This window comes from Vidua macroura, chromosome 2 (assembly GCF_024509145.1).
Source record: "Vidua macroura isolate BioBank_ID:100142 chromosome 2, ASM2450914v1, whole genome shotgun sequence".
Classification (NCBI taxonomy): Eukaryota; Metazoa; Chordata; class Aves; order Passeriformes; family Viduidae; genus Vidua; species Vidua macroura.
Window position 1 is genome coordinate 81,369,064 of NC_071572.1, and position 15,513 is coordinate 81,384,576.

Here is a 15,513-nt window from a genome sequence, read left to right on the forward strand (position 1 = left end):
TGGAATAACTAAACACAAAAAAATGTTACTGTGGAGTGGAAAAGGCCCAAATGAAACAGAGCTTGAGGTAATAGCAAAAAAGTTGACCAAATGTTCATCACCATTGAGTAGATATTTTTAAAGAAGCTAGTAGCAGTTACAGTGAACCTGGGAAAACCTTGTCACTTCCTCTGGACAGACTTTGTCTTATTATTCCTTCCTGTCATCTTCTGTTTCACACATGACTCCAGTCAGAAACAAGTTCCACTAACCATACAGTAGATACTGACTGAGTGATCCACTACTTCAATACATCTAAAACTGTTCTCAGGGTTACTGAACATAAAATATTGCCTCTTTGCTAGATCCTACACTTGATGAGAAGTTCCAGGTAAGCACAGGAATGCACAGCCTTGGGATGCTTCAGGCATCCCCTAAATCAGGAACTGCAAGAGCTTAACATGGTCATGCAGATACTCCTGACAAACTCTCCCAGACCAGAATGTTCAGATCATTCTTCCTTCAGAGGCACTTAAAAGGTATGTCATTTGCTTCTTCTGGTCAACGTGAGAAAAATCCTTAGTCAAGCTCCAAAATCCCAAACAACTGCCCTACTTTTTTATTTTTGTTTGTTTTTCTGTTTAAAAACAAGTAATTTGGGGTGTGTACTGTCTCAGGTCTTATTCCACAGGGAATTAAACAAAATCCATGTTTTTATACATTTGCCATCCTCTGGAAAATTGTTTTTAACTGAAAAAATGGTTTGTTTATTTTTCCCTCCTGAAACTTCCTGCTCCAAAGCTGGACCTTCCACAAAAAAGGACTGTGACAATATGTGACAGAAATTCCCATCATGACATGTCAGGATTCCAAATAGGATCGCCTGTACCTGAATGACCCAGTTACCAGGCATAACCTCATCTGTAGCAAAAAAAAATGAATCAAAGATATATATTTTGCGATGAGATCTGGAGTTTATTAGAGTGAAGCACATCAGTACTCCATAATCTGTCTGTTCTGGCTCTATCTGGACAGTTCCTGCACACATCACAACCTCCTGCTGCCATAACATTTAGTAACCTATGGGACAGAACTCTCAGATTTAATGGGTGGTACTCAAGTGCTCTTATGACATACCCACAATAAATATCACAGTGCTCAGAACAAGCCTTGAAAATATCTCTAGGAACACACACAACTACACAGCAGGATGGTGTCACTACTAGATAAAAATTATACTAATTACTGTAGAATAGCATCAGTGTTCCGAACACGGTGCCACATCAATTTGTTCCAGCAACACACTGCAACGTAACAGCAATGTTTCACTGCCTTAAGGCATGCAGTTCACCTCAACACCTCTGAGTGCTGTGTATTTGTTTTCCACAAAAGCACGCTGCATGGCTTCTGAAGCCTGTAATTCCTGCATCATCAATATCACTTTCTGTCTCACACCCTCAAGTTGATCTAGTGAATGAGACACATTGTCTTGATACACTGCCGTGTCTTTTTTCACTGCTGTCAAGTTGTTGGATGCGAGGCATGGCCCATGGCCTCTCTTTTTCCCTCTAGAGGTGCCAGATGAAATGTAAGCTTTAAAACTAAACAAGCAATAGTACTTGAGGCAGCAGCAAGGACAAAAGAGACATAAGGCTGATAGATGACAATGCTGAGGATGAACTAGACAGTAAGTGGGACAAAAAAAACCTTGAAAAAAATTGTGTTGTAGATACTAAGCCAACAATTACTTCTAAGCTAAAGGAAAATTAGGTGACCACAGGTACCAAGAGAAGCAGAACAAAACAGGTATTTAGAGGGGATGGCCAGTAAAAAGATCAGCTTTTTAGCTCATCCATGCATCTCACAGCTCTAACCTGTGCATGAGCCACAGCAGGACCCTCGATGTTACTGCAGGGTTTACACACCCCCCCAGCTTAGCTTGAGGAAGCCACAGAGGAAGACAGGCTGACTCAGCTCTGCACCACAGGGCTAAACCAACCTGCACATGTGCAATCACCACAGATCATCCACTGTAAACACATCCTAACTTGGGTACCCAAGTCCTGACTGTCCAGCTAAGCCGTGTTCCACAACCACAGGTTTTTCAGTGCCAAGGAATGTTCTGTTAACACAATAGGTGCTGACTTAAGCAGTCACACGTCAGCACAAAGACAGCAATAATCACAAACCCATTTTTAAAAAGATCTATAATAGCTGTTCCCCTGTTCACAATACCCATGGCACATGGCAAAAGATGGAATGAAAAATCAAATTAGAAACGTTTACATGGGAAAAATCACAACCAATTGCCAATGAACTAAACTACCTACCTCTGAGGCAGTGAGATAGATATAGGTATATAGATATATAGATATACTCTTTACAATGAACGAAGAGAAAAAGGCATGCTTGGGGCCCAGCTTGTCTTATCCTAAACTAGACATATAAACAGGTCAGAGGTCTACAAAGGGAGCCATGGGAATCACTTCAGGTGAAAATATGTGCTCCAAAGTCATCTGAGGGCACATTACAGCAATACCAGTGTCTGTGTATCTGTTTTCTGTGATGAACTTGGAAGTTAAGTACTATAAAGTTATTAATACCACCACAACATGGATGAGAAATAGGAGATCTCAGATTTGTACTGGAAAAGGATATGGGTGCTTATATAATGGAAAGGAAATTTGTGTTTTTATCCAAATCTGCTTCTGAGGGGGGGCAGATTCTCAACTGTTCTAAGCTCAGGCAGCATCATTTTGTTTGAATGGAGCATGAAACAGGGGGTCTAGATTACCAGTTGATTTGCAAAGGTCTCATAGCTACTGAGCTTTAGTAGCTTCTGAGCTACTGTAGTTTCTTCCTCTCTTACCTACTTTTTCTGTCCTACATTTTCCATTATTTAAATAATTGATTTTAAAAAGCAAAAAACAGTAATGCCTGAAAATCTACTAAGTATCAGCTCTTATGCAAAGCATTATTTCTAGAATGACTGGATTTTCCAAAAGCTGCTTCTTTCAGCTTATTTTATTTGAAATCTACAATTATATACACTGGGATATGGCAATAAATGACTTCCCATCAACAGCAACTTCTCATCAGGAGTTGAAAATACTATTACCCCTTTTCTCTTGACATGGAGTTGCTTTCCCAACTTACAAAACAAGGTATTCTATTACATTTTCAAAGTATCAGTCAGAGATATCAGTTAAATGACTTGACCCAAAACAATTTGCAGAAATGGTTTGCCAGCAATCTGTACTCTCTCTCCTGTCCTTACAACTAGTGGCAGGAAATGTTCCTTCACCACGTCTCCCAGGTGCAGGCAGCCAAAGAAGCTAAAGTTATCCAGAGGAGAAATACCTCAACTAACCAGTTCTTCTCTGCATTTTATGGCATATCTGCACCTCTCTTGCATCCTTTTAATTTAGGCTTATAACTGAGTTCTCTGAATTAAATCGTCAAGTCTCTTCGGTGTCAGGTATAAACTGTCAGGAATGGGAGATGGTTATACAAAAGAGAATTTTAATAAATAGGATAAAGGCTGAGAGAATAGGTCATGAAAAGAGCTCAAATGACAGTATGTCTCATAAAAACTCCTCCAGTCTAATATCCTGTCTGCAGAAGCAGCCTTTAGAGCATGCTTAAGAAAGATAATAAGGAACGTGGCAAATATAATAATCCTTCCTCAAACAGTCAGCAGATTAGAGACTATTAATTGTCACAGGGCTTAAGGGAATGAGTGGGAACAGGGCTCCATGGTACTGATGCAGCACCAAGGGCTGGGTAAACGGTCTGCATCTCAGCAGCATATTTGACACTGGGAGAGATATCTCTGTTTAGCAAAACTACTACAAGAAAGGGTTTCTGTAATGTGACAGTGTCCTGAATATCACACAGTCCAACCTAAGCAGACCTTCCTTTCAGTGCTATAGATGCTGACTTGGGAGAACAATATATAAATGCTAAAATAGAGCAATTCACACCACAGAGGTAATCAGAAAACTGTAAATATGCCACTTATTTTGGAAAAATCATTTAGCTAGTACTTCTCCATTCCACTTCTCCAAATAGCCTACTGTCATCTCCCATGTAGGAATAATGGTTACCAACAAAGAGTCATCATTCTGAGGCAGACCAGAGGCTAACCTGCCCCTGTCTGGCCAACACTTCAAGCAAGGAGAGAAAATCAGGGGGATTATGGAACACATGTCGATATGGCATTGCCCTTCCAGCCTTTTCCTACTGAAGTCTTGCAGAGGGCAAGTATGTAGCCAGACTAGAAAGTTCAACAAATATGCATAGATTTATTATCTAATCTATAATTATCTATATCTACATTGGTCTAATCCCTTTTAGGGTGACAAGCTCATTTGACTCAATTCCACACACACACAAGCTGATACAAATTAACATGAAGAACATTTCTTCATAAGAAATGAACCAGACCCTGCTGTGTATCTGTCTTCCTTACAAGGAAATGCTATGCTGAGCAAGAACAAAGTCAGACACTACGGAATAAGGACAACTATCACTTGAGTATACAACTGTCAAAGGGAGCATCAAATTGCCCTACTCCTCTGCAGGGAATCCTGGCTTGCACCCCTGATCTGGAGGACATTCAAAGAGCAGTGGAAGAACATGGAGGAACATGAAAGCAAACCTGTAATCTCAGTGTACCACAGGCGTTAACTAACCTGGCTGCCATCCAAACTGCTGACACCAAAATCCGCTTATCTGGGAGCTGCACATTTCAGCATTTCTGCAGACACTACTATGTACAGGGGCACTGCACTGCACAGGGGTAGCAGGCTACCCAAAAACAAGAAAAAGAGGCAGAAATGGAGGAACGCTGAAAATTATTACAGTGCAATCAGAAGATCAGTTAGTAGTTGGAAAAACATGTTATTTGAAGAAATAGTACATCTGAATAAAGCAAGGATTGGATCAAGAATGTAATAAAAATAACTTTGGGAAAACAAGCATGAACAATCTCTAGTGAGAATACACCACAGTCAAGGAACACTTGTGCTGAAGCCAGAAAGTGAGAACAGTTCAAGTAAAGGCATTTGTCTCTGAAAAGGAATTGTTTTTCTACATACCTGTCCAGTCTCCTACTACTTTTAGGTGGACCCCAAACGTTGCTTTGGTATCTGTAGGGCACTAAAAATATTAAATATATTAAGCACCACTTCTGAGTAACAAAAAAAAGTAACAAAATGCATTCAAAGTACAGTTGTTAAGACAGAACCCGATGTAAATAGGTCATTCCTAAACAGCCATACCAGCAGCTGTACCCTTAAAGAAGCAAGTCTATCATCAACACAGTTGGGGAAGCCAAGCATGCCTAGTATCCCTTCAGACTTAACCCTTTCTTCTGGTCACAGAGGAGTTTGGATGCTTGCTTGGGGGTATGGCTTGGAACAGACAGTTCACTAAGCAGTATTCAGCAAGGATACGAACAACAGAATGGAAATACTCCTCTACTACTGACACATCATTCAAAATCAGGAGCTGCCCCATCATTCTTACGGCACTTAAGAGACTTTTGATTCTTGAATGTCAAGGCCCACAGTCAAGCTGACCATTCTCATACAACTGATGCTTTCTTCTAAATGGAAACTATGAGCAATTCACAAGACCTTACAGTTTGCAAAGGAAAATCACCAGATTCCATGACATATCATAAAAATCACATTGCAGCCACCATTCTCTCACTCTACACATATGCCCTCACTTCAGGGCTATTGATTGTGACTATCAACACAGGAATGTTATCACTTACAATCTTATCCACACCATGGTAGAAAATAGAAAGTTAATTCATAAATGTTTCCAATTCTTCTGTGCACCTCTATCATAAGAATTGTGAAGTCTCTTTAGAGAGGTGTTAAGTTCTGATTACTATCACAGAAATGCTAATGCATGCACCAGAATAACATCGAGGAATATCTGTATCAGAAGAAAGGAGATGAAAGGGATGCCCAAGTTACAAACCCCCAGTGGCTCTGCAAATAAAGCTCATTAGAAGTTCCAGTGGAAATACTGCTCTCAAGTAAACTGCACCACAGTAAACACCACTTCTGCATTTTGTGCTGCAGTAGGTAGCCTAAACACTGACCAAAATTACAAAGAAGATCTATGCTACATCTGGAAGAACAGAGTGTCTGATTGGGGGAATTAAAAAGCTTGTTGTGGGATTTGTTTACATAAAAGGAAACTCCTTCAAAGAAGTCTTTCACTTTGAGTAAAAAGCCATGATATAATCCTAATATGGATTTGCAGATATCCTGGCAGGGACTGCAAACAGTGCAGAGACCCTGTTTCCATGCCTGTTTGCTTGCCAGGGTGGCAAAACCTGCACTGCAAACCCTGATTCATCAGTCCATCCTTCCTGCAGACTCAATGAACCCTTACCCAGACCAAGAGAAACACATTAGAGACTTGGCAGGTTTTGAAAAGAGGCAGAAGCGAGAAGAAAAAAAGAACTAAACAAAATCAATGTATTTTTCCTTCTGTAAAAGGGAAAAAAATTAAAAAGAGAAAAAAGAAATAAAAAGTTTTCAACTTTGCCAACTGACAAGAAAATATGAACCTTGGAAGCTCAGTAAGCTGCAGCTTGTCTGGTTTCATACAGAACTGATACAAACATTCCTAAAATGATTCATTCTGACATTAGAAAATGGAGAGGAGTGATGACAAACACAGGCATGCTATATAAAGGTAGCCAAGAAACAGTAGCTAGACTTCAGTCTGACTCATAAGAGGTGAACTCTGTAACACTGGGCTATCCCTGTTTTAACTAATTAATCCTGTAAGAAGCAAATTTCAGAGGGAAAAAAAAGTTAGTACGTGGAGTTATTCTGTTAAACACATCTCTTCCTCAAACACTTGGAGATTTTTTGAAATGTCTCTATTTCTGGTTCATGTTATTTTACAGATTGGATTTTCGTTAAAAGCTTTTCCTGTTAGACACTTGGCCTTACAGCTATCCTAACTGAACTGGCAGACATCATAACATCTTGAATGTGGGGAAATCCTAACCATGGAGCATGATTTAAGTATCAGGGGTGCCAGGATGATCAAGGCAAGACCACCATGCCTCAAATACCCACAGCTTCAGCCAGAGTCCTGCCATAGTAGAGCCAACTCCCAGCAAGCAGCCCAGCAAGCAGCTGCAGCAACATATCCCAAACATTTTTCACTTTCCATTGCCATATACTCCTTGCTGTACAACCTCAGACACCTGCAGTCAAGCTAGTGGAAAAAACACACCATAACAAACTGCAGGATGCATCACTGGGCAGCTGCAATTCCAAGAAGGATCATTCAGGTCATCTGGGGTCTAACTTCCTCTGTAACACAAACCAGAAACCCACACCCACTAATTCCCGTGAGTCTGTAGTTCAGCATTTGCTAATTCACTCCCTGCAATCTCAGTTGTTAAGTTACTCTCAGTGTTAAAAATTATTTTTGTTTTCTTTAGGTCTCAATCTATGAGATTCCTATCTATAAAATCTACTTGCTCCTTGATTTCATTCTCGCGCCACAAGAAAATACAAATTTTTAATGTAGTGTTGTCTCAGGATTGTAAATAGACCAATACTTGTATAATACACACAATATGGCATAAAATAAATTGTTGAATATATAATATGAAAATTCTTTATTTGTTTTCTAGCATATCTGTAATAGTGCAGCTGCTACTCTATTGCTGCTACGGATGCACCCACTACAAAGGTACACTTTTAGAGACTAATCAGCATTTCTTTTTCTCTGCAGCTCAACCAAGGCAAAAAACTTGCTGACAACCCTTTCACCCCAGCAGACACACTACATTTCACAGAGTCATAGAAAGCTCAAGCTGGAAGGGATCGTGAAGTCCAACTCTCTATAACAGAGAAAATAAAAAAGTTTCAATCCTAGCAATATTTAGCCTATGTAATTTATGCATCTCAGGTTGCTGGCTCGGGGGAAAAAAACCAAATCACAACATTTCAAGATGCTCAGGATGCAAGCCCTGAAGGAATAAAAAGCAGAAGAACAATGCTTCTGCCCAAGGCTGCATCTCCAAGTCCTCCAAGGGTACATGGATACATTGCCAAGCAACAATTCACAAAGCTAACTAACACTGGACAAGGAAACTCAACAGCATAAGAAAGTCCAATCATCCCCAAGCAAAACAATAGGCCACCTCAGGCTCATGATAACTGGCTTTCAGTGGTGTGAGACACTCATGGAAAGAAGAACCAAAGGATCAACAAGTTTTCCAGACACATCACCACCACCTTGAGGAACTGATGTGTCCCTTTGAACTCTCCTACCAGCACACACTGTATCTTGCCAGGCTAAAGCAGAGAGTCCCACCAGCCAGATGGTCTTAATTTTAGGACAGCAAGAGGCAAGGCACTTAATTTCCTCTAGTATTTTGTCCACATGTTAACTGTATTCATGCTTAAAACTTGTGCTCAGGTTTTGTTTTTGTTGTTTGTTTGTTTGTTTGGGGGAGGTCATTGGTTTTATTTGTTTGTTTTATTTTGATGTTCTCCTGCAGTTCCTAGACTTTGCTCGAACCTGACAGCAGCTAAACTAAAAGCACTATCTCTGATGGGAGAAAACACATTTCTCTGCTAAAGTCAGTGCATGCTTATTATGTACTGTAAATTTGCTTTCATCGAATCAAAAAAACTCAAACCATGCTGATTAGAGGGATCTGCCACCTTCTGTTTAAAGATTCTGCTGAAGGAGAACTTGGGGTTTAGTGAACTTGACTGTAACAATTTCTGTGTTCCCTTCTCATTGAAAGAGTCAGATTTGAAAGTTTAAATAAAAGTCAGGGTTTACATAGGGTTTTTATACAGACCCCACAACTATTAATCCCCAATCCAAACAAACAAGTCTAAGGAAGTACTAAAGACATCTGCAATATTAATCTATTCTATTTTTGTTTTACTTAAATTCTTCATCAAACAGCTGCTAGATACTCTTCTACTTCTGTGAAGAGCAGACAAGCTCTAGGGATTTCTTTAGTCTGCCAGCAAGATACTTCACAATTTCCCTAAACACTCTGCAAATCATCTCATAAAGACAAGTTTCATAACTATTTGCACAAGATATTTAACAAATCTTATTAGAATGTCATCATGTTAGATTTTGTTTTTATTGTATTTATCTGACAGTATGAACTTAGCTCTTGATGTCCTTACATACTTTTTACTCAGGCAACCTTCCAACAATTTTTCCATTTTTTTATGAAGTATTTCAGAATTTGGCCCCTAGGCTTTTTCCATTGTGGATAGTTTATTTCTTAAGTTTACAATGCAGGGCACATGTTTCTCCATCACCTCCTTATGCAGTACAAAATTTCTGGCTTAAAGAAGCTTAGAGCAAAAATTTCACTGCTAGACTGTTAAGATTTTCACTGATTTTAAATGAACCCTGGATTATCCAGGGATAAAGACAACTCTGGGTCCACAAAACATTGGTTTTATTTTACAAAAGCAAATGTGCTACTTCTGATATTGTTTATACTGAGTATAAAATTTGCTGAGATTTTTCTGACAAGGAATCATGCCCAAAAACATAAAATGTACAGATCAGTGCTACCACCTTGTAATCCCATCATGTCTAAATCCAGATACTAAATGGACTTCAACGGAGATGCAGAGGTAACAAGGAAAACTCAATCTACAAAAAAAATCAAACCTAAACAAAACACTTAAAGGTAGAAAATCTGTGATTAAGTAATAGCTCTGGGATTTTAGGTACAGTATATAACATTCAGAAATCTCCCAGGTAATTTTTCTATTTACCCTGAGATGGTTAATGGATTTAAAAGTTTCTCTGCCTGGGATTCAATATTACTCTACTATTTGGATATTAATCAAGTGAGTATTCTTTAATAATATATATTTGGATTTGAGTGGGTCTGCATATGCAAACTTATCCTCTCCTAAAAACTCAGTTTTGACTTGTTAAAAAATGCACAAATACCATCCTCCCTCTGGAGTTTTCTTACTCATACAGAACTGTATGTGGAAGGAAAGGAAGGAAGATGTTGCACTACAAATCCTCCTGATGTGATCTGCTTCAAATTAACCATCTGCTTAAAAATATGGAGAACCAGAAAAAGGGCAGAACTTCTTGGAGCTTTTTATTACCAGATTCTTCCAGTTTCTACTTTAATGGGATTTAAAAGCAGATTAAATGCAGCACTAAAGTAGGGGAGGTCAGAGCTCTGACACAGGACAAAATTTCTAGTTTCAAAGAATGTTTCAAGCCTCTTGTTGCCAGTAGTTGATCACTGCTTAGCTGTTACCAGAACTGGGATCTAGACATTGAATGAAGAGCCAAAACTCTTTAGAGGGTCTGAAGAAGCAATCTCCCACATTATTAATAAAGCACATCTTTCATAAAGCCCTGGAGTCTCAAGGCTGAGATCTTTGGTTTGGCTTGTTTTGATTTTTTGCTTTTTATGTGCCACTTCCAAGCCACCTGTCTCTTTTAACTCTATCTCATGAAGCTACTAATCAGTGGATATGCAGAGAACATCTTATACAGACATAGGAAAAGCTCAGCAAGTGTTTATGCAAGCTACCTATGTTTAAATATCAACAGGAGTATCTTTAGATACATGTATGTGTCAACTGAAGAAAAGAAAAAGCAACAAAGGAAACTTCAGGATATTCAGACTTTAGCTCCAAGGAAGAAACAGGGGCATGACAGCAGCCAGTGACAGCTAAAACTATCAAAACTTTGGAATAACAGATTATTTGATGCTGCAATTATGGATGTTTGTTGCAAAACAGAATTTTCCCAAACCAAACCTCAGATCTGAGCCATCTCCAAATTTAGAAGGATTCACCTCTTGTCCTGATTTCAAGGTCTATTACAGTCTAAATTTTAAATGAAGTGATGTAATTGTTTCCTACCTTCCTTTGGCACAAGAAAATCAACACTAGTGAAATAATAAGGTTACCAAGTTTTATGAGCTGCTGGGCGTAGATACCAGTCTTTTGATAGCCAAGTGGTCTAAACTGCAGCTTATGAGAGTTTGTGCTTTGAACTCTGTAGTGGATTCAGCAGAGCCCTCATGAGAGAACTCAGGACATCTTATGAAGCACTTAAAATCTGCAAAACACAAGGCTATTTCCATGAGGCTTACTATTAATCACTGCTTGCTAATGCAAGAAATTCCAGAAACACAGTAGAAAAAGTGACTTAAGACACTTAAGACACTAACTTATATAGTCTAAATAGGACTCTGCTTGCAATGCCATTCATTAGCAAAAAAAAAAAAAAAAAAAAAAAAAAAGGTTGGGGAAGCATGCAGTCATGGATTCATGCTGCTGCAAATCACCAGTATCACAGTAACACAGTAAAGTGTCTGGAAAGAGAGGGAACTCAACACCAGAGGGAAAATGTATGATGGAGTTGAAGGAAATTAACATTCTCCAAAATGTAAAAAAAAAAAAAAAAAAAAAAAAAAGAAAAAACTTCAAGGTCTCTAAAGATTGATTTAGACAATTACATTGAAACTGCATCCCACAGCAGACAATTTCCACACTTTCCTCCAAAATGGGTAAAGAAATGTCAGTCTCAGGAAGAAGAGCATGTTTCTCTGGATGGTCTGATCTCCAGACCAAATCTCGCACTTGATCTGAAAGACAAATCTCTTTAAAAGAGTTCATCAAGGGAAAAACACACAAAAATAATTTGTCCATTTACACTCAACTAAAGTATTTATATACAGAACATAATTCTCCTCACTACAGATAAAAATATCCTGGAATTGACTGTGTTCTGCTCAAATTCAATTCTAAGATGCAATAATACTCTAAAATAATTAAATTACCCTACCTAAAATAGTTAAATTGGACATGAGGGCATACAGGACTTAAAATGTGACTTACACTGTCTTACATAGCACAGTAACAGATATGTACAGTTGTGTAAAAAAATCAGTGAAAAAAGCATTATAAAACATGCTAAAAAGAAAGCTTTTTATGGCAATGAAATCAGAACAATGGAGCAATGAAGACACTATGAAGTAAATGGCCCACTGTGCACTACTTAGAAGTGTCCAGCAGGTCACTTGCAGGAATCCCAAATGTTGGGCCAGCTCTTCATTACCTTTCCCAGACTTCCTAAAGATAAGGAGTCACGCTAGTGAGTACAAAGTCACTAGTGAACAAAAAACAGTAGAAACACTTCAGAAATGGAAATTGCACTGCTCATGAGAGAAAACTGGTATTTCCAAGTGTCTGAATTTCAGAAAGTACAAGTGACACTACCATAGGGTTGAGGTAGGTGATCCTCCTTTATTCAGCACTGGTGAAGTCACACTTTGAGACCCGTGTCCAGTGCTGGGTTCTTCACTACAAGAGAGACAAGAAGATACAGCAGAGAGTCCAGACAAAGGCCATGAAGATAATGATGGGACACATCCACAAAGTTTGAGAGAGCTGTGACTGTTCAGCTCTCACTTCTGGAGAACAGAAGGCTCAAGGGGACCTTATAAATGTAAAGCACCCAAAGGCAGGGGGCAAAAAGAATAAAGACTCTTTATGCTCACTTGGTTACAATTCAGAGCTCCCTCTGGCTCTGAGCAAAACACATGGGAGATTTGACAGAGTGGAATGGGAGTGAGTTCAGTGCCTTTACACAGCCTCCCTGTGTGTTCCTCCACCCTGGTCTTATGTAAGAAACTGAGCTAAACTGTAAATATTACACAACCTCAAAAAGGGAAGGGACTAGTAAAATGTGTCCACAGCTCCTTCATGCTGACTCACCCCTTCCTTTCCACTTAAGGTTATTACCCACATTTAGGAGTACAATGCCTGCAATGGTCATTTCTTGTCTCTTAAGCATGCTCTAGGCACAGTGAGATATTTCACCAGTGTGAACAGAACATCACATAAGGCCTGGAGACAGACTTTTTAGTATGACCTGTTGCAATAGGACATAGGGTAATGGTTTTAAACTGAAAAAGGGTAGATTTAGACTAGAGGTAAGGAAGAAATGTTTTACAATGAGGATGGTGACACACTGGAACAGGTTGCTCAGAGAGCCGGCAGATGCCCTATTCCTGGAAACATTCAACATCCCTGAGCTGGATGGGGTTCTGAGCAACCTGATCTAGTTGAAGATGTCCCTGCTTACTGCAGTGGGGGTTGGACTAGGTGGCCTTTAGAGGTCCCTTCCAACCAAAGTATTCTATGACTCTAAGCAAGACAACAGTGCCAGGAAGCAGACTGCAGTCTTCCCCCGCAGCTCTGCTGCAGTCATTGCTGAAGTCATTGCTGCAGTGCACTTCCAGTACCTGAAGCTACGCACACCTTTAATGAATTTCTTACTGTGGATCTAAGCCACTCACCCCATCACCAACCTATAAAAATAACCCAGGGATTATGATCATTCAACAAAAGAAGCAGTAGTAGTGTTCCAGTGTGCTTCGGAGCTACAAGTAGATCAGATAGGAGTGGAAAAACAACTGAGTTAAGCTTTTGCCTACACATTCTACAAGCATTGTCCCATGCCTAGCATCATATTAAACAACAAAAAGCTTTCTAACCAGGACATCAGGCCACACCATATTCTCTGACCTAGGAGGACACATGGAAATGTGTCCTTGTTTAGGCTGGGTAAAAAGATTGTCATAGATCTAGACACTTAGAATCCTCATTATGCTGTAAAAGTCATTTACCCAATGACAGCCTTTCTCCAGTAGAGTTAAAGTTGTAGTAAAATACGCTTGTGGCAACTCAATGATAACTTCATATCATGTAATAGAATATATATGTGATCTTGATGGATATGCTGTTATGCTGAAGGATATTACTGCACTTAAAAGTGTAAAACATTGAGCATGAACAGAAATTGCCTGGTCTAGTATTACCTACCTAAAATACAATGCATTGTGCATGAGTGGAAATTGCTAATTTTAATGTTACATATTTAATACATGGTTGTAAAACTTATACAAACTGTAATTTATCAACTACAATTATATATTGAAAATATACTGCATATTATCTGTATATAAATGACTTATTTATGTTCACTAAGAAAACTCAAATTTATAACAAAAGATCTATTTTCCATAGCTCCCAGCTCTAGAAGTTCATGTGCAAAAATAATTTTTCATAACATGCATTCTCATACTATGCTATTTTAAATACTGGATGAAATTCTCAAATCATGCAAGAAATCTAACATCTAATTCAACTTCATCTTATGACCTCACCCAGTAGGTCTGTGTCTCTTCTCTGACAAAAACTGTCATCTGAACCAAGCCAAATTTTTTTATGACATTATTTCTAAAAATTAAAACCACAAATTCCAGTTTTAGCAGCGTCCCAATACAAGAAGACTAAATCTTTATAATAAGAGTCCCAGTTTCCAAATTGTGCATTTACTAACCATGATCAAATTATTACCATCATATTAATTTTGACTGAGATGGACAGTGAGAAATTAGGAACATGACAGTTTAAGATTAATGTTTAAATAAGATGTGCCCACTGGTACAGACCTGCTCTATAGCTATACTAGGGCAAAATTAGTGGAAACGGCTACCCAATACTTAAATTCTTGAAATTTATGGTCCAATTACTAATGTAACAAAAAGATGTAAATAAGTTTTGACTAAACCATTCTGCATAAATTCATATATGCATGCAATTTTTCAGCATTCCATATCAAGTTATCTTTGTGGACTATACAGAGGACAATTTTAAAAGTGATTACTTCCATTAACAACAGATAAATAACACATTTCTCTGGTTTGTACTGGGAAACTGAATAGCCATGAAAACTTCGCAAAAGTGTAATGAATGCTTCACCAAGCTATACAGAGTCACCTTCCCTTAAGTGAGATTCGTTCCTAGATTTACAGCACCAAAATTGATTTTGGATGGAATCCAGTGTGGGTTCCCCTGTAACTCCTAGCTCAGCATACAGACAAGTAAATTAAAAATCAACAATAAAAAAAGATAAGTAAATTAAAAATCAACAATAAAAAACACCCCACAAACCCAAAGAACTGGACTGGGCTGCGCCCTTGGAATATCAGCTAGCATAAAAACATCTCAATTGCTCCACAGCACTAGCTACAACTCAGTAGGAATAAAGTATCAGTTATCAGTCCAAAGAAAGTAATTACACATGAATATTTATCTCCATGGTCTTCTTGAAGAAGAATGTCCAATTCAGGCAATCCAAAAGCATTTACTTCCATTGGAAAGAAAAGGCTGCCACTAATATTCAACCTCATACTCTGCTTTTGTAACAATATAGCCAGTCAGTACAGTGATTTTTTTAGCAGAATCTACCAGGTCTCTGCACTATGTACTCCCAGAGAACACAACTGCATATTATTCCAGTCTGTCTCCACAGGTTTCAGTTCCTGTTCTAGACCAACTGAGTAAGTAGCAATCCTAACATTGTATGACCTCACCGGTACATCACCTTAAGTCACCAATAAATCTCTTAATATAAGAATAAATCAGAAGACAATTTTAGAAACTTATTTTTTTT

General features: G+C 38.6%; 1 protein-coding gene across 2 annotated transcripts in view; it reads right to left on the reverse strand.

The window, feature by feature from the left end:
* Positions 1-15,513, reverse strand: part of NOX4 (NADPH oxidase 4) — a 96,542-nt gene that overhangs the window by 53,489 nt on the left and 27,540 nt on the right. For both annotated transcript variants that reach the window (XM_053970806.1, XM_053970805.1), the window contains exon 12: positions 5,079-5,139. In XM_053970806.1, the coding sequence (XP_053826781.1) occupies positions 5,079-5,139 (61 nt within the window). The remainder of the gene's footprint in view (positions 1-5,078; positions 5,140-15,513) is intronic.